The 20,382-nt window shown below is 43.4% G+C and overlaps 1 protein-coding gene across 2 annotated transcripts in view; it reads left to right on the top strand.

Annotated features, from left to right (window-relative positions):
- Positions 1–14,458, top strand: part of CNKSR3 (CNKSR family member 3) — an 88,493-nt gene extending 74,035 nt beyond the window's left edge. The window contains exons 8-13 of one of the 2 annotated variants that reach the window (XM_081295236.1): positions 1,917–1,985; positions 2,235–2,381; positions 7,397–7,521; positions 8,666–8,859; positions 9,339–9,428; positions 11,903–14,458. In XM_081295236.1, the coding sequence (XP_081151362.1) occupies positions 1,917–1,985; positions 2,235–2,381; positions 7,397–7,521; positions 8,666–8,859; positions 9,339–9,428; positions 11,903–12,087 (810 nt within the window). In that variant the 3' untranslated portion in view covers positions 12,088–14,458. Of the gene's footprint in view, positions 1–1,916; positions 1,986–2,234; positions 2,382–7,396; positions 7,522–8,665; positions 8,860–9,338; positions 9,429–11,814 lie in introns of both variants that reach the window. The other variant, XM_081295235.1, reaches the window with a different exon arrangement.
- The last annotated feature ends 5,924 nt before the right edge of the window (positions 14,459–20,382 follow it).

The raw sequence follows: 20,382 nt of genomic DNA, 5'->3' as shown, positions 1-20,382 counted from the left end.
TATTTTATCCTTGAATGGCAGGAGAAAATGTCAGCTCCAGGTTAGTTTTCTGGCTGTCACTTAAGGTCACAATGATTTCAAGTCACAATGTTTTCATGGAAGCCTAGAAGGGTGAGTGGTGGTGGGCAGAATTGGACCATTGCTTTCCAACTGTGTTGTCTCCATGTTTCTCCATCTTGACCTCCAGGTTGGATACAATCCAGTAGGCCATTCTCAGACTGCTAGTCCAGTGTTTTGGAGAGTTACCCGAGAAGTCAGGATCATTTCACTGGGATGATTGTCTATCAGACTTCTTTTTTGATATTATGATATTATTCAAGATCTTGATGAGAGTCTTGACCACTCTATCCTTACTCCTTTCCTCCACCCCCGAGATTCGATGGGCATTAGGTTAGTCATCACCCATCTGCAGGAAACCAGAGTAAGCCTCAGTTTTCAGTAGTTGGAGTCATGGTGAAGACAGGCAAGAGCTTCTGCCCTAGGGAAAATTTTGGTATCAAGCTCTCTCTTTACCAGTGTTCTGCCAAACACAGCTCTTAATTGCTTGGTAAGATATTTGAGAAATGGCTGCAGGAGGATCCTTAGGAAGGGAAATCAGTTTAGGACATTTGTGCACATGCTTTGAGATTGGGACATTCTGGCTTTGGGCTTTCTTTTATAAAATGAAGCTTACCTTACATGAAACCTTTGTGCAGGATGCAATGATGGGCTAAACATCTGACACGTGGGTGTGAAAAGGAATGTAGATAAATTCATGTTTTAAAGAAAGGGGCTCAAGAGAAATAAACTCAAGTTAGGCTTGGCCCTGTGGTACCCACGTTGCAGGTCACAGGTGAGGCTTCCTGGTTGTAGTGGAGGCAGGTTAAATGTTTTCAGATATAAAACTGGCACTGTTACTTCTGTCTTGTGTTGAGCCCAGCTAAATCAGAAGCAGAAGTGTTTGTGTAGCTGAATTCTGCTCGTTAATTTCCTGTTGAGCCTATCACAGCAGTTGAGTGGGAAGAATTCAGCAAGTGTGTTAGGGTCTCATTGCTGCCCCCTCCCCGTGTTCAAAAGTGCTATTTAGTCTAAGCGTAGCTGTAAATTGTTTGAAGATTCAGCTAGTTACATAAGATGCAGAGTTAAACATTCAAGCCTAGATAATGTTGACTTAGAATCTGAAAATCAGAGGCTTCACCTTTTTTCTTCTCTTGGCATCTTAAAGACTTCTCGGTTACTTACATGAACCAGAGTGCCGTGGGCAAAATATTGGACAAATGGACTATATTCTTTTCATATGTATCTCTGTTGTTGCAAATTAATAGCAGTGCATTATTTGGGAGGAACAAAGTCAGAACTTTTTCTTGACACTGAAGATTCACTCATTTTGAATTTAACCTGAAAATGAAAAAAATAAAATTCTTTGTCTTTTAAGGAAATAAATCTTCTGTTTGCTACCAAATTTTAATAGAATCATGGTAATATATAAAACAGGATTGAGGGAAAACAAGATTTATATTCAGGAAGGAAAAGGGATGGCAGAGTTACAAATATGATCCCTACAGGTTAAGCAGTGGTTTTCTTTTACAAGACTAATAGGCATACGTACTTACAAGGTGTGTTTTAGATGAAATGGCTTCTAGCAGCTAATCATTTTGACAGTGTGTCCGGACTGTCCCTGTAGGTTGGATGAACCAGCTGTTCTGATGGAGAGATTATCAGTGACAACCAACACTAATAAAATGGATGATATGGTGTTTATATGTCCGGTTCCATGGACTGCGGCATCTTGAGTCTAAAAAGCATTCTTTTTCCTGAGAAAATTCTATTTCTGTTGCTTGTTGTCTATATAAGAATGAAAGAAAGTGAGAGAGAAGAAATACAAACAGAAATAGAAGGTGTAAAAAATTCAGACCGGTTCCTTTGTTTCTGTATAGTCTCCTGCAGACAGATCTCAGAAGATTCACGCTGGTGATGAAGTCATTCAGGTTAACCGGCAAACTGTGGTGAGTTTGTTTATTTGAGACCTGATTTTCCCTTTTAGAACTTTTAAAAAGATCAAAAGTCTTTTTTGTTTAATTTTTTGGAAGCTTTTCTGATTCTACCCAGCTTTCCACTGTTTCAAGCAGTGCTAAGATGAGCATATTGAGAGTGTACCTGTTTGCTCTCATTTTGATTTCCTTGCCATCAATTCATAGGCTTGATTTTTCATTATTCATGAGTCCGTCTTCTCTCCTCATTGCCTTGGTTTGAAGGTGGGATGGCAGCTAAAAAATCTGGTGAAGAAATTGAGAGAGAATCCCACTGGAGTGGTGTTACTGCTCAAGAAGAGGCCCACGGGTTGTTTTAACTTCACGCCTGCCCCCTTGAAGAACCTGCGCTGGAAGCCACCTCTTGTGCAGGTAGCTGTTGTCCTAAAGCCTTCACCCAGTATCGGTGTATGAACAAGGCTGAATGTCAAAAAAAAAAAAAGAGATTACCTTTGAAGGCGACTGGTTTTAGGAGTTTGTTTGTGCATGCTTAGATAATCCTGCTTATATGAAACTAAAAATTCTAGATCTACTCTGAACAGTATAGTAGCCACTAGCCTTTTATAACTATTTAAATATAAATTAATTAAAGGAAAAGTTCAGTTCCTCCCATCTTCCTGGCCTCATTTCAAATATTTAATATGCTCACATGTGGCTCATGCTTCATATTAGCGCAGATATTTCCATCATTGCAGAAAGTTCATCTTAGATCTTCTCATCTTATAAACATATATAACTCTGCACAAAGGAACACTGAGCTTGGTGAGCCCACATGGGGTTGAGTCTTTAGTGGCTCCCTACAAAGACGTGGTGGGTGCTGTGGATGTGACCTGTCCATGGAGCCCCGCAACAGCTCGATAGCATTGTTTAGGTGTCAGTCAGAACTGACAGTCTTTGGTGATGATAAAAAAACAAACTGACTTTGTTATTTAAATTCTCTTCAAACAATATAGGCCCTTGTGTCTATACCTGGTACAAGGAGCTCACTGCTGAATGTCCTAACAATGTGATTGATCCCGAGCATTTACTTCCTAAGCCAAGAATGTAAAGAAATGACATTTTATAGCTTTTTATAAAATTGAGATTATAATTTTATATGTAGCTGCTTGTGATTTTTTTTTCTTTTTTTGTACATCTTCACATGGAAGGTGGATAGTCTCAAGCCATCAGTTTGGATACTTCGTGATAGAGAACACTGCAAATATATCTATAAGTCTAACCCATGGGAGGGTGGGGAGGTTTAAAAATTAAATAGTATGAAGTGGAGGGTAGGGTTAGAGGACACATGATTAAGACTACTTTATTGGAATATGTATACATTGTGCAATGGCCAAATCAAGCTAATTAATGGATGCATTACTGCACACACTTATTGATTTGTGGTAAGAACACTTAAAATCTACTCAGCAGTTGTAAGTGTGCAATACATAGTTATTAAACATCATCACCATGTGGTATAATAAGAACTCTTGGACTTCTTCCCCCCACTGCCCCAGTTCACTGAAAATCTTTTCCTTTAACCAACATCTCCCTCACCCTCCTTCCCTTCTCCCTGGTCACCACCTACCTGTCCACTCTTGGCTGCTGAGTTTTGGGTTTTCAGATGGCACATAGAGGTGCGATCGTGGAGTCTTTGATTTTCAGTGCCTGGCTCATTTCCCTTAACATGGTGTTTTCTACGGTTCTACAATGTTGAATGGGTTGTCTCTTCATTCTGTTGGTTATTTCCTCTGCTGGGCAGAAGTTCTTAGTCTGATGCGATCCCTTTTGTCTAGTTTTCCTTTAGTGGCTTGTGCTTTGGGGTCGTAGCCAAGATATCACCTCCCATAGCTGAGCATATTGATCATGCCCAGCTGCTTTTGTTTAGTGGCTCAGTATAAAAATTTAAACCTGTTTAGATTTAAATGTTGGATTCTCCGAATGGGACACTTAATGTCTTAGAAGTGCTTTATTCCTGGCAGACAACTGATGGAGTGCCTCCCAGCTGCCAGCCCTGCCAGCTCGCTGCTGCAGGGGAGATGCGGGCTCTGAGGAAGAGGCCATGTGGACTGTGACGGGGAGGGCGCCTCTTCCTGATGAGCTGGCACTTTGGAGCTGGGAGGAGGTGGGACCCGCACTGGCAGGTGAGAGTGTGTGTCTCGGAGGTGAGTGCTGCTCTTTCAACACGCTCGCCCACATGAGCTGCCATCAAGGAAGGGCAGAGTTTGTAGGTCAAAGCATCCTGGTGTCACCAGATAGCTACGGGCCTTGGTGGCCCTGCGCAGGAGAGGCTGCTGTCCTCCGGGACAGCTGTGAGCTTTTAGGTGAGGTGATAGCCACAACAGATGTGGATGGTCCTGGTTGGTTCAGGGGCTCTAGGTTGGCAAGAAGTGAGTAGCTCAGACTCCCTGAAGCCAGAGGTGGTGGATAAAACAAACGCCTGGTCAATGGAGACTGTCTGGTGCAGGTACAGAGGATGAGGCTGAGGGGGTGGACTTCACCCACAGGTGACAGGTTGGCCCCTGCTTTGCATTACTATCGCTACTGTTGTGCAACAGTTGCCATAACCAAGCACCATAGATTGGGAGGTTGAAGTCCCAGATAAGGTGTTGGCAGAGTTGATTTCTTCTGAGACCTTGCTCTTCAGTTTGCAAATAGCCGTTTTCTCCCTTTGTCTTCACGTGGTCTTTCCTCTGTGTGCGTCTGTGTCCTGATCTCTTATAAGGACACCAGCCATATTGCATTGATCCCACCCTAGTGACTTCATTTTAACTTAATTGGCTTTTTTGGGGAGAGGGTACCCAGGATTGAACTCAGGGGCACTAAAACACTGAGCCCCATCTCTAGCCCTATTTTGTATTTTATTTAGAGACAGGGTCTCACTGAGTTGCTTAGCGCCTTGCTATTGCTGAGGCTGGCTTTGAACTTGCGATCCTCCTGTCTCAGTCCCTGAGCTGCTAGGATTACAGGCATGCACTGCCATGCCCAGCAACTTAACATGATCTGCAAATACAGTTACTTTCTGGGGTGCTGGGGGGTTAGGGCTACAACATAAGAACTTGAGGGGACAGCAGTTCAGCACACTGCAATATCTAGACACGAGAAACACCAACCAGGGAGGAGTCCCTTGTGTAGGTCCAGGTGTGGGGCCAAGGGGTCCTGGGCAGCTCAGATGAAAGATGGACAGTGCCAGGGACCTCTTGGGAAGCAGCCACACGGGGGCTCAAGGAGCAGCACAGCCTGGTGGCCAGGAGGGTGGCTCTCATGCTGGGTCCCTCGAGTCCTCATCTCAGCTCTGTCGCTCATCAGCCCTGGACCTTTGGCCTGGTGTCTAACCTTCGTAAGCCTCGCTGTCCTAGTGTAGTGCCGGCTCTTGGAGAGAGAGGGCTCTGGGAATGCCAGCAAGACAAGGGAAAAGCAGGTGTCCAGGGTGATGGGAAACCTACGAGGTGACAACAGTCAGAAAGTTAAGAAGCCACCTGGAAGGCAGAGATGGCAGGAGTCTCGAGTCTGAGCTGGAGGTGACAGAGTCCACATGGATGTGTCCAGAGCATAATGGAAAATCATGTTTAAGTACAGGCTTCCCAGCCCCCCGGTGACTCCTGGAAACTCCTGTAGAAGTCTCCCTCTTGCATTTTATCCAGATTTACCTTCCTAACATGTTTGGGAAGAGCCCACGGCGAGGGAGAAAGGTATTAAGTTTTGCATCTGAGCCACCATCAAAAGGCGGAGCTGTTGAACAGCTCAGCTACCAAGTGTTCTTGTGAAGTGTCCAGGATATCTTCAAAAGGTGAATGCTGGTGGACGAATCCTCCGCGAGCTCACCCGGCCCCGGGCCCTGGGCCTCGGGCCCTGGGCCTTCCTCTGTGTTTCATTCTTCCCTGATTTTCAGGCCTGGGCACTCACCACTCTCAGGAGGGAGCTCTTCATTTTTTTTCTTCTCCTCCTCCTCCTTCTTCTTCTTCCCCAGTGCCTCACCTGTGCTAGGCAAGTGCTCTACCACTGAGCTCCAGCCCCAGCCCTCCATCCTCTTCTTTTTGACTCATTAGTGTTACCCTGTCACAGAAGAGGTGTTTCGTTCTGCTTTGAGGCCACAGTCCTGGTAGATGAGGGTTGTTGATAGAGCCGTGTATCAGTACCGTGTGCAGAGTTCAGGGAGTATCTGTCCTGTGGAAATAATTCCAATCTACTTTTGCTTCTGAGGTTTTAAGGGTCTGGATTCTGGCCCCGTGTCTTCAGATATGGTCCAAGATTGACAAACGCGAGTTTAATTTCATACTGAATAGAAGAAACAGATTATGCATTCATTGGTGGCAAAGTCTGCAAGAGGGGGTTGCTGTAGGAGGCTGAAGACTGGGCCTGGCCTCTGTGTCTTGGTGTCTCTGTTGAAAATAGCCATCACTCTGTGACTCTCCTGGTGGCTACTGCCAGCTCTGGCTACACCGGCTCTTTGGTCCTTTCAGGCTTGGAATCTGGTTCACAGTCTTCCTGCAGTGACAGCTTCTGTCACCATCCAGGCAGAGGGGGTATAAAGGTAGCTTTCTGTACCTGGCGCAGGTCCAGCACAGTTCTCTCTGGTCCCCGCCAGATGTTTGCACATCTTGACTGTGAGACTTCCTCGCGGTTCTTTATCAACCAGAAAAGTCTGTCGTTGTCATTGTTAAGAGTGCAGAAGGATAAGATTGGGGGACTCACCCAAAGTTTAAGAAAAAATAGATCCTTTGAGATTGGTAACATAATTGAAGATTGGTAACAAAATGAAACCGTATGTACTTTAAAAATTTAATTAACTTAAGTATATGAGTATCTGCAGCACGTGTACAGCTAAATTCATACACATGAAATTGTTTGCTTACTTGGTGACAAGCAGTGTCCTAGGCTCTTTGAACAATGTGGAATCTCTTGATTTTTCATAGCTACCCCCGTTTAATACTGTTCTTATTCCCATTTATTGCCGTCTCATAGTTGAGGCACAGAGGGGTTGAGTGCCTGGCTCAGCGATGCACAGAAATACAGGAAAGCCAGGATCACACCCAGAGTTCTGAGCCCACACTCCTCGTCAGTACTAGCGCTGCTAGTGAATTTCATGAATGAACTCAGCCCTGACTGCAGCTCTCTGCAACAGTGTTCTCAGTGTCACTGATTCACAGAGGAGGAAACTGAGGCTCGGGTGCTCAACTGATTTTCTCAGAGCTCGACTTACACCCTGGCACCTGGCTTTTAAAGCCCTGCGTTAATTCTGAGTGTCTTCCGGAACCTGAGTACTGTAAATAGCTGTGAACCTGTGGGTGACCTTGGCCTCTGCTTACTCAGGGCTGGCCTTGGCTTGGGGAGGGAAGGTGTGACCAGGGTAATCTCCTTGCTGACTGACCTCTGCCCTTTTTTGCTCTGTGTGGCTGTCACTGCAGACCTCGCCCCCACCCACGACGACCCAGTCCCCTGAAGGCACCATGGACGCCTCTCTGAAGAAGGAGAAGCCAGCCATCCTGGACCTTTACATTCCTCCTCCGCCTGCTGTTCCCTACTCTCCTCGGTACGTGGTTCCTGTTTTCATGGTGTGCTAGCCCCCGTGTGTGTAGACGAGCAAGAGGGGTGTGAAAACCTCCAGGATCTCGAGAGAGCAGGTTGCTGGGCTGCAGTGTGGCCGGCTGAATCTGGAGGCTCACTGGTCTCACGGTGTGGGGGGTGCAGAGGGAGGTGCAGGGGGGGTGCAGGGGGAGGTCTAGGTCATATGGGGCTTGAAGCTGTGCAGTTTGGTGGGGAGGGGGGCTTTAAGAAAAGAATACAGAAATACCTTACTTCTGAAAAGTTTACAAAACGATATACTCCTGGGACCTGGTAAGGGCCTCTGTGAGGGGTCCCAGGGAAGAAAGGGGTGTGTACAGGATGAGGAAGAGAGGGAGCTGGGGCCCTTTCATCTACCTGGAGAGACATGTGCACTCATGCACCTGCGAACACACATCACTAGGACACACAGGAGGCAGCAGCCTCTGTAATTTGTCCAGTGGTGTTTTCCTGATTGCCTAAAGGAATTTGCTAAGTGCTTAATATTATTATTATTATTATTATTATTATTATTATTTATCATCTGGTAACTTGAGATAAACCAAAATTAAATTTTATTATAAACTGACATTTAGATAGATTTAGGGTGGAGTCTGTGGTCCAACTTTTTCCAGTTTCTTTATTCAGTTCAGAAATAGTCTCCACTGGTTACTATAAAGCATCCTTTGTCTCTGTGGCTTAATCTTCAAATCTAACAACTTCATTATACATCAAGAGTCATGTTTGCTGAATCTTGACAAAGATACTGCTCTTGGTGCAAGGAAAGTGGTTCGGTAGCTCACACTTCAACTTCTGATTCTTGACACGGATAGGAACTTCAGCTGCAGGACAGAACACAGGAACACCAGAGCTCTCTTTGCAAAAAGCATCTTTTTACCATTTAGGTATACGTGACCAAAAAGCTGCCTTTCCTGTGATTCATTAGGGTCACGGTACTTATTCTTATTTGATTAGGAGCTGTGTGTTTGGGGGCCCACTGGGGTTGAGTAAAGCGACACTTTTCCTCCAGTGGAGAGAGGGGTTTTCTCACGGGTGCTCGAGGGGGTACGATTCCCATGATTTTTTGGTAGGAGATGAGGTGGGCATCTTAATCGTTGCACATTATCTTCCAGGGATGCCTACGGTGGATTCAGCAAGTGTAAACAGCCGTTGCCTGGCCCCAAGGGTTCGGAGTCCCCGAATTCCTTCTTGGACCAGGAGAGCCGGAGACGAAGATTCACCATGGCTGACTCTGACCAGTTGCCCGGGTACTCGGTGGAAACCAGCGCACCACCCACGAAAATGAGAGAGAAGACACCATCTTACGGTGAGTTTCCGAGCGTTTGTCTTGTTCTGCTGTTATCCCCTGTTACTTCTCCTCCCACCCCTTTCTTATTTGGAACTGTTGGGTGAATTTGGCAGGCTCAAAGGGTAATCCGAGGAAAACATAAACCTCAATGAAATTTTGAGTATGAGACCTTTACTCAGCTCTGGAGCTCGGCCTCGTGAGTCATTGCTCTGCTGGCCGCGAGGCCCAGCTGGCCAGGCTCACATTTCAGGGTTAGCTCTCGCTGGCTGGTTTTAACTTGGGAGTTGTGGACTCAGAGCTCAGGTTTAGCATGCCTGCGTCCTAATTGCTTGCTATGGAAACACAGTGCTTTAAAATACTTCCCTCATTTTAAAATCTGTGATTGCTTCTACTGAAGGGGCTGTGCTCATGTGGGGATCTAAGTTGGAAATGCAGGGAAAGATGCTGAAGTCCCCAACCTCTCCCACCTGGTCACTTTCCTTCTTGTCCCTTTGAAGGCAAGCCCCGGCCTTTGTCCATGCCTGCGGACGGGAACTGGATGGGGATTGTGGACCCTTTTGCCAGACCTCGAGGTCATGGGAAGAAAGGTAGGTTTTATCTAAGCAGACCTGGGCCTGGGCCTCCGCTCTGTTCCTGAATGTGTGATGACAACTGGAAAGTAGTTAGCCTCTCCGACTCCCATTCTGTCATCTGTTAAACCAGGTCTGCTGAAGCTTTCTAAGGCTCCACTTATTTCTGGGATGGAATACAGGGAAAGATTACATAATCCCAGTTAGTGAGTGCACATCTCCTGATTAGCGGTGTGGGCTTTAAAAAGGCTGTAGACCTTTTAAAAAGGTCTATTTAAAGTTTTTTTTTTAAACAAGTGAAATAAATTGCTTATTAAATAATCTCATCCTGAATTATTGACTTATTACTGGAATCCATTTATTTATTTTTTTCTGATGAACAATGTGGAGTTTTTTCTCCTCCCCAATCCTTCTTGGGTTAGAGAATGGTGACTATTTGAGAGAAATTTGTGTTAAATTCACCTTGTAATCAAGGTTACTGGTTATTACTGCTAGAAGTGTTTTAAAATGTTTGGGTTTTGCTGGATCCCCTTTGGTTATCAGCGTCGGCAGGGCATGACCATGACCTTGCTTGTGCAGTGTGGCAGCAAAGAGCAGGTGAAAACTTAAAGCTGCGTGACCCTGAGGTTGGTAAAAGGAAGAGGAAGGACCTTCTGGAGGCTTAAGCTTCCAAAGTGATCATCCCCTGACATCAGCTAGGGCCTTGGGAAAGTGTCTTCTGAGTACTGCTGTCACTAGGCTTGTGCTAAAGTGACAAAGGGCCAGGATGCCTGTCTGTGGTTCAGGATACTCTTCGTTTACTTGTGAGACTTGAGGAGCAGTCAGCAGGTGGCAGGCTGCGCTTTGTTTAGATCTGGGGATGCTGACATCTTCATTGTCATGGTTCTGAGCTCCACGCAGCCTTTTTTGTTTTGTTTTGTTTTTTTTGAGAGATGGAGCATAGGAGTTGGGGAGTATGAAAATGGGAAATGGGAGTCCCCTCCACTCTTTCTTCTGCATTTCTTGTGTGATTGATCCAGAGTTGCAGATGTCGGTTTGCATTTAGCCAACGGCATTATTGGGATGTAACTCACAGAGCATGAACTTCACTTTTCAAATGTACAACATGGTGGTTTTTTTGGATATTCACATTAGTCACCACAATCTTATTTCAGAACGTTTCCATCATCCAAAAGAACCCCTGTGCCTTTTAGCCATTCCCCTCAATTCCAGTTTTCCCCGGCCCCTGAGTGACACTGATCCACTTTGATTCTATTTGCTTATTCTGGACATTCCATATAAATAGACTCATACAATGTGGCTTTATGACACTTTTTAAAAGTGACTTTTCCCCTTTGGTTACAAAAGCAAAACAAGTCACAAAAGCAAAACATTGGAAAACATCTAGAAGGCATGAGAAGATAAAACTCAGCTGGAATCAACTTCCACAACCTAGGAGCAATTACTGCGAATGTTTTGTGTATCTTCCAAATCATTCCTATATTTACATATTATACACTTGGAAAAATGTGGAAAATGGAAAAAACCCAGACGTTCAGGAACACTATGTAAAACGAATCCTATCTAGAGCATGTTTTTTTTTTTTTTCACTGCAGTTGCATTAGTGTTCCATCTCATGGCTGGATACCTATTTATTCATTTTGCTATTGTTGGACATTTAGGATTTTTTCTGGGTTTTTCACAGTTACGAATTGTGTTTCCATAAGCATCTGTGTACATAGATCTTTGCACATTTTGGGGAGTGGAATTTCCAAAGACTGCTATGTGTTGCCAGTGTGTCCTGTGTCTTAAATTCCTGTTTAGTTTTTTAAACACCTCCTCCATCCCAGGAGGTCTGCTGGCATTTAAGACAAAATCATCCTTTGTTCAGGAATGTCCCAATCATTGTAGATTTTTGCTCATCGCTAAAGGTGAATGGTGCCTGACCTTCATTCAGGGTGACATCCAAGGGCACCCCACCTTGCTAAGCGCTCATTGGGGGTGTTCCAGGAGCAGGAGCACTGTCAAAGCATGTACTTCGTGCTCAGGTGCTGAGCCAGGATGGCTGGGGAAAGAGTGAGAGAATCTTACCGCTTTCTGTCATTGGTTTTTGATTTTAAGTGAATTCTGAGAGTTTTTCCAGGGGTAAGGAAGCGCAGGCTCTCTGGCTCTGCTGGGCCTCGTGCTCCCTGTTCAGTGCAAGAACAGCCTGAAGCAGGAGGGACCCGTCCACTTCTGCTTTGTGAACACCCACCGGGTGGGCCTGCCCAGCCTTTGGGCCTTGGAGCCCCTCCAGAAAGGAGAGCTGGGTAGGGTGTCCCCTTTCAGGGTGTCATGCAACGCTGGGGTAGGCTGAGGACCCTCCCTGAGGCACTGTGCCAGGGATTGCTACTTTAACAGACTTGTGTGCTCTCTCCGGACACAGGGGAAGATGCTCTCTGCAGGTATTTTAGCAACGAGCGGATTCCCCCCATCATCGAGGAGAGCACCTACTCCCAGTACCGCTTCTCCAGACCCACGGCCGAGAGGCACCTGGTGCGGGGTGCAGACTACATCCGAGGGAGCAGGTGCTACATCAACTCGGATCTCCACAGCAGTGCCACCATCCCATTCCAGGAGGAAGGGACCAAGAAGAAGTCTGCCTCTTCGGGGAAGTCGGCAGAGCCATCCCTGCTGGTCAGCTGGCTCACCCGCCTGAAGCTATTGACTCCCTGAGGGCCGCCCTGGAGGGACCCCTGCCGGTCTCCTGCTACCAAGTGCCTCCTTCCTCCGCGGACAGACCCTTGGGACTTCACCCACAGTGTTATGTAGTGACCTTGTGTGATTTCACTTTTTCCTTTTGGAGAGTTGTATGCTGCCTTTCTCGGAGTTTTGAAGTAATGGGATGGCAACAGATCCAGGGGGACCGCAGGTGCTGCTCGTGGAGACGGAAGGAGGGACGTGGAGAGCCTGCTTTTCCTCCTGTCCCCGGCATTGGAACCCGGAGACGCACTGTAAATCCACCTGGGGGCCAGAGGCTGGGGTCCTCGTCAGGAACTGGCAGTGTTGGTTCTTGGTTTCCTGGGGTGGGGTGGGGGTACTCACTGGTGGCTGTTGCCACACCGATGTGTCGGTTTGTGGTCCATCTTCTTTATCTGAAAAAGCCAGTGGAGAACACATTTTTGTTTTGATTTTCTTTTTTAAAGCTATATACTGTATTTTAAGTACAGCAACTTTGACTTTGACATTGGCAGGCACCTGTGATGCTCTTCAGAGCAGAGTTTACATGTAGACCTGTGACCCTCCGTCAACCCCGTGTCATAGTGGTCTCCGTCTAGGTCAGTTAACACACGAGCACATACGGATAGGGCTCATTACACACCGAGAAGGTTATTTGTGAGAGGTTGTCGTCGATGTTGTCATGTATTGTCTTTAGGGGAAAAGAAGCTATAAGATTTGCTGAAAGCCAAAGTATCATTCAGGAAGGTAAAGCAAGATTTAGGTTTATGAGAGACACATCAGTTTGCAGTTTGACCTATTCAATGTCTACCTTTGGTTTTTGATTTCAAGTGAATTATGAAAATTCTATGTTGGTTAAAAAAAAAACCCTACAGTTCTTCAAAACTGTATACATTTTGCTAATTAGAAATATCTTGGAAAGCCTCATGGTCACTAATTTTCAACTAGCATCAGGTATTTTGAAAAAGCGTCTGGATATTAACTCTTGTTTAAACTGAATGTATGATATTTTGTTAGAATGGAAAAGTACTATCTTGTTAATTTAAGTGTTTTAAATATAGTTGTATATTTTTCTTACTCTTAGTCACCTGTAATTGAAATATTTCTGTTTTGCGTCATTCATGAAGCTATTGAAGAAGAGTGGTCAAGGTGTTTTCAAAGATTTACAAGTGACCGCCGTGGCTGCCAGCAGTGTGGGCACTAATATTAAAAAACTGCAGTAAACCCTCCCAAGCATTTGAGGGTTTCACGAATTAGCAGGGGAGCCGCAGACACAGGCACAGAGTAAAATTACAACAGGAACTTTTCCAAGTGCACTCCTGGATGAGCTGGTATTTCCTACTCCAGATACCCTCCTCACATCCCAGAGTAGTTCATTCTGCTGAATTGCCTGAAATTCAACCCGTGAGGGATTCACTGGAGGTGGTGAGCCTCTTGTCTTTGAAAGGCTTCTTGGGGGGGGGGGGGCGGGTAAGGGAATTGGCAGCCACTGGCCGTGAGTGTGACTGAATTCACTCAGGCTGTTCACCTTTGCCTCTGGGGGACCTGCAGGAAGACAGGGTGTGTGCACCACTCACAGGAGGGATAAAAGAGGCTGGAGTGTGTAACTGGGTGGGTGTGCCACACGGGACAGGAGGGCAGAGTGTGCTGACAGGCGCTGGTGGCCAGGAGGCAGCCCCATCAGAGGAGAGCCAGGCCCTGCTGGTGTTGCTGGTCACCTGAGCTGGCTCTCTGTGTAGAAGGGTGGCCATGTTTCTTTTCACTCCCTGGAGCGAGGGGAGGGTTCTTAGTGATGTAGTTCCACAGCTGCATGAGTTAAAAAGCTTTGAAGGGCTAAGCGTGGTGATGCACATCTGTAATCCCAGCTGCTTAGGAGGCCGGGGCAGGAGGATTGTGAGTTCAAAGTCGGCCTCAGCAACTTAGTAAAGCCCTAAGCAACTTAGTGAGGCTCTGTCTCTAAATTAAAAAAAAAAAAAAGGAGTGGGGCTGGGAAAGTGGCTCTGTGGTTCAGCACCTGGGTTCAATTCCAGTTACCAAACAGACAAACAAACAAACAAAGCTTTGGAGGTATTAGCCCTTTTCTGTGGAGAAGATGCCACATGTGCATTGAATGACCATCCTAAGAATGGCTTTTCAGAACCAGTCTTCACTGTATGCAGTGCCCAACTCAAACCACTGTACCAGATTCGTACTTCTCAGACTCTTTCTGCAGCCATATGGAAGGCCAAAGAAGGTTCTGGCTTCCTCTGCCTTCGATTAGTCTCTACAATTTTGTTTTGGTTTGTACTTATATCTGGATATCTCTTATAAATTGTGTTTGAAAAATATATTGCTGCTAAAAAATTGTAAACATCTCCTTTTGAATATATCCAACAGTAGTTCATATGAATTTCTTAGACCTGAGTGGACACTGCTTGTGTCAGTCCAGGTATCGCAGTGGACATGTTAACATGAAGATGCAGGATGACAGTAGGTAAAGCAGTGCTCTTGGCGCTACCTGACACCCCACCTTTTTGTAGTAAAGGTTTCATATCATCACTTTCCAACCATCAGGTGAAAATCATGCTGATAAAATATATTCCAACAAAGGCCTCGCATCTCTTGCTGTTCTGAAACGAAATGAACGGATTAACAAATTAACTAGTCTCTAAACATACCCACCTAACTAAAATATAAACAAGTGCAAGCTGAATAGCGAAATGGCTGTTTTCCTGTGTAAATGCTGTCGGGGAGCCACCTGTTACAAGGCGTAATGGAATAAGGGATGAGATGAAGAAGAAGAGGGCGGAGCAGAGAGAGGAAGCCCCCTGCAGCTCCTCGGCACCTGACTTAGGAAGGAAGACGGTGCCTCAGCTAGGTGAGTAATCAGGGAGCCTCTCGGAACCCTAACGCTGAACTGGAAAAAGAGAAAACCCAGAGATACAGAAAGTTGGTAACTTGAGTGTAAGAAGTGATCCCTCAGAGATGCACCGCGGGCCACCAGCCCAGCCAGTGGGGAGTGTGGACAAGCAAGGCACGAGGCTGGGGGTAGAGAAATTGAAAAGTAAAGAAACGGACCCAGAGAATCCTGGGTTCACAGAGGAAGGCGGATTTCAATGGACAGAGTTTGTTGGGGGGGGGGCTCAGAGAAAACAAATCCAAAGGGTCCACTGGGGTGAAGGTGTCCGTGGGGACAGCTCTAGGGGAGTGCCACACAGAAAGCCCGGGAAAGGATCCTCTATGTTCTCAGTTTTTTTTTTTTACTTTTAAATTTTTAACTTTTTTCAAACATTGTTTTTGTATTGTATCATTCTTCACATTTCTCCCATTGTTTTCTGTATATGAGTGTGCGTGTGTGAGTTGTGTATGTTCCCACCGTGCAGATAGGTTTGAAAAATCAATCTATCCACCTGCCTACCTACCTATCTATCTACCTACCTACCTACCTATCTACCTACCTACCTACCTATCTACCTTCCTACCTACCTATATACCTACCTACCTACCTATCTACCTATCTATACTTACCTACCTGCCTATCTACCTATCTATACTTACCTACCTGCCTATCTACCTACCTTCCTACCTACCTACCTACTTATCTACCTACCTACCTACTTATCTACCTCCCTATCTACTTATCTACCTTCCTACCTACCTATATACCTACCTACCTACCTACCTACCTATCTATACTTACCTACCTGCCTATCTACCTATGTATACTTACCTACCTGCCTATCTACCTATCTATACTTACCTACCTGCCTATCTACCTACCTTCCTACCTACCTACCTATCTACTTATCTACTTACCTACCTATCTACCTACCTACCTACTTATCTACCTATCTACTTATCTACCTTCCTACCTACCTATATACCTACCTACCTACCTACCTACCTATCTATACTTACCTACCTGCCTATCTACCTATGTATACTTACCTACCTGCCTATCTACCTATGTATACTTACCTACCTGCCTATCTACCTATCTATACTTACCTACCTGCCTATCTACCTACCTTCCTACCTACCTACCTACCTACTTATCTACCTACCTATCTACTTATCTACTTACCTACCTATCCACCTATCTACCTACCTTCCTACCTACCTACCTACCTACCTACCTATCTTCATGTGACTTACACATCAGTGGCTCCCTCCTGCATGCCTTCATTATTTAACCCAGCTTAGACTTCTGTGGGTACAATTATGCGAGGGTTTGAGTAGTTTTGATTTTGTTTGCTGATTCATTCTTATCTAGGTTCTGGCCCTTCCTAGCTCCCATTCTTCACTCTCTGCTACCGATAACAGCCAAAATCTCTTATGTCCTCCTCCTCTCTTGTTTTCATTACTTTAGAAAACTCATTCCCTCTTCTTTACAGCTGACATGTGTTCTCTATCTCCTGTCTCTCCTCTCATCACCTTTTCAAACACTTCAGCTTTTTCTTACCTTCCTACCCTATTTCCTCTTACTCAAGAAACTGTCATCCTACTAAAACTAGAAATTATATAGATTAGGTAATTCCTACTCCATTCAAGTTGTGATTATTAGTACAATGGACAACAGAGTAGACACCTACTCTGTTGAATGCCTAATCTAGTTCACACTAATTTAATTATTTAATCTGTTCTTTTTAGATATACATGACAGTAAAGTGGTTTTTTTGTCATATTATACATACAAGGAGTATAATTTTCCATTCCTGTGGTTATACCTGATTAGGAGTTACACTGGTCGTGTATTCATGTATGAACATAGGAAAGTAATGTCCGATTCATTCTACTGTCTTTCCTATTCTCAACTCCTCTCCCTTCCCTTCATTCCTTTTTGTCTAATCCAATGAACTTATATTCTCCCCCCACTGCTTCCTGCCATAATGTGTTAGCATTCGCATATCAGAGAGAACATTTGGCCTTTGATTTTTTGGGGATTGGCTTGGCTTATTTAACTTGGCATGATAGTCTCCAGTTCCCTACTGGAAAATGCCATAATTTTATTCTTCTTTATGGCCGAGCATATTTTTTACCCATTCATCTGTTGAAGAACACCCATGTTGGTTCCATAACTTAGCTATTGTGAATGGAGCTGCTATAAGCATTGATGTGGCTGCATCACTATAGTTGCTGATCACATTTTTATCATTGGTACTGTTGTTAAATGCTGACCCACCATTCCTATATAGGAATATTAGTGTTATCAATGACAAAGTAGATACCAGATATTTATCTTAAGGCTGTACATCTGTTGCTAACATTAGTGCCATCCCTGGATCCCTCCTTCCTCTAAGAGGGGCTGAAAAGAAATTGGAACACTTCAAGATCACAGAGTTGAGATCCTGCTATTCAGAAATACATCCCAACCAAAAAAAAGTGAATCTCATCACATACATGATCTAGCCTCACTTGAGCCTTAACATTACTCCAAATAACCCAAAGAATGGAAGCGACAAAACCCCCAAACCAACAATGATCCAAGGAGGAACAATTAGAGAGTGACCTCTAATTGTCCCACCCTTTGACATCTACTCATATATTAAAAACAGAGAGAAGTCCCAGAACAAATATACAAGAGGACATGAAAATACAAGAGGAAGGAGGACCCATCTCAATTGATGTGCAAGTTTAAGACTTATGAAAATATGAGGAAATAGGCAAAAAATTTACTCCCCAAATTCACTATTCTTCTTCAGGATCCCACTGATATAGAAGTGGATGAAATACCAGAAAAAGATTATAAAAAAAGATTATTAAAATGTTAACAAAAAATGATGATCTAAGGAATGAATTCAGAAAGTAAGTATAGAAGATGCTTCAATAAAAAAATAGACAGTAAAAAGAAACCAAGTAGAACTAAAAGTGAAAGACTCAAACTGAAAATTCACTTGAAAGCATCACCAAAAGATTAGATTATGTAGAAAACAGAATTTTAGCCCTTGATGAGAGAACCTCAGGCCTTAAAGACAGGCTCTGTGAACTTGAGTATACAGAATGCAGTAAAAGAAAAAAAAAAATTATGGAACATGGTGAGAATATACAAGAACACTGGGACAATGTCAAGATACCAAACCTGAGAATAATTGGGATAGAGGAGAACATAGAGAAGCAAGCAAAAGATAATTAAGAACATTTTTGATGATATTGTTATAGAAAATGTTCCCATGTCAGAAATGAAATAGATATTCACATACAGGAGGCCTAGAGGACCCCCAAATAGACTTAATCAAATAAGAAGTTCTCTAAGACACATCATAATCAAAATGCCTAACAGAAAATAAGGAAAGAATATTAAAAACTGCAAGAGAGGAATCTCAGGTCACATTTAGAGGCAAAAATTAAGGCTCACTTTTGGTTTCTCAGTTCATACCCTAAAATCAAGGAGGGCCTTCCAAACTCTAAGAGAAAACAACTGCCAGTCAAGGTTACTATGCCCAGCCAAGCTCATTTTTTAAATTCAAGGAGGGAAGACCATGAAAACTTTCCATGCAAAAATAAACTAAAGAATTCAGGATGGCCAAGTGAGTGCTACAAAAAATACTCAAAGATAAACTGCACACAAAGGAACTCAAAACAAATCCTAAAACTCCTAAACAGAGGAAGATCAATAGAAGAGAAATCCACTAAGTGAGAATCAAGACAGTATTAAATATAACAAAACATTGTAATGGCAGGAAACCACAAACACTGATCCACACAAATAGTGAATATTAATGATATGAACTCCCCAATTAAAAGAGACAAAGATCAGCAGAATGGATGAAAAAACAAGATCCAACTATATGCTATTTATAACAGACTCATGGGCAAAGACACACACAGGCTGAAGGTAAAAGGATGGAAAAAATATTCCATGCAAATGGACTCTGAAAACAAGCAGGAGAAGCTATTCTTACATCAGACAAAGTAGATTTCAAGTAAAAATTAATCAGAAGAGACAAAGCCACTACATCCTGATAAAGGGAAAAATACAACAAGGAGCTATAATAGTAGTAAATATTTATACCCCCAAAGTGAGTGCACCAAATTTTATATATATATATATATATATATATATATATATATATATATATATATATATATATAAATACTCAAGGACATTAAATCTCAGATAGTCCCCAACATAATAATACTGGGTGATTTCAACATACCCTTATCACCAACACACAGGTCATCATGACACAAAATCAATAAAGATATTTCCAACTTAAATAGTATTATTAATTAAGTGGACCTAATAGACATCTACAGAATATTTTACCCCAAGCACCTGAATTTATCTTTTTGGCAGCTTATGGAAATTTTCCCAAAATAGACCATATTCTAGATCACAAAGTAGATCTTAGCAAATACACAAAAAATTTGATATACTCCCATGTATTTTATCAGATCATAATGGAATGAAACTAGAAATAAACATCAAGGAAATTAAACAAACTCTTAAATTAAAAAGGAATTAAAAAAGAAATGAGAATAGAAATCAAGAAATTCTTCAGAACAAATGAAAACAGAGATAACATCAAACTGTGAAAGCAGTTTAATTTTTTTCTTTTTAGTTATATATGACAGTAGTTATTCATGACAGTTCATTGTCTAATCTAATGAACTTCTATTCTTCCCCTTCCCCCTTGTTGTGTGTTAGCATCCACTTACCAGAGAAAACATTCAGCCTTTGGTTCTTTGGGATTGGCTTATTTCACTTAGCATGCTAGTCTTCAGTTCCATCCATTTAACAACAAATATCATAAAATCATTCTTTTTTTGTGGCTTAATAATATTCCATTGTGTATATGTAGCACATTTTCTTTATCCTCTCATCTGTTGAAGGGCACCTAGATTGGTTTCATAGCTTAGCTACTGTGAATTGAGCTGCTATAAACATTGATGTGGCTGTGTCATTGCAGTATGCTGATTTTAAGTCCTTTGGATATATACCAAGGAGTGGGATAACTGGGTCAAATAGTGGTTCCATTCCAAGTTTTCTGAGGAATCTCCATACTGCTTTCCAGAGTGGTTGCACCAATTGTTAGTCCCACCAGCAGTGTATGAGTGTACATTTTCCCCCCACATCCTCACCAACATTCACTGTTACTTGAATTCCTGATTATTGCCATCCTGACTTGAGTGAGATGGAATCTCCATAGCTTTAACTTGCATTTCTCTAATTGTTAGAGATGATGAACATTTTTTCATACATTTGTTGACCATTTGTATTTCCTCTGTAAAGTGTCTGTTTAGTTCCTTAGCCCATTTATTGATTGGGTTATTTGCTTTATTCGGTGTTAAGTTT

Source organism: Spermophilus citellus (assembly GCF_964194105.1).
Source record: "Spermophilus citellus genome assembly, chromosome: 5".
NCBI classification, from domain to species: Eukaryota; Metazoa; Chordata; class Mammalia; order Rodentia; family Sciuridae; genus Spermophilus; species Spermophilus citellus.
Note: the sequence above shows the minus strand (reverse complement) of the source record. Positions and strands in the feature narration are given on the sequence as shown.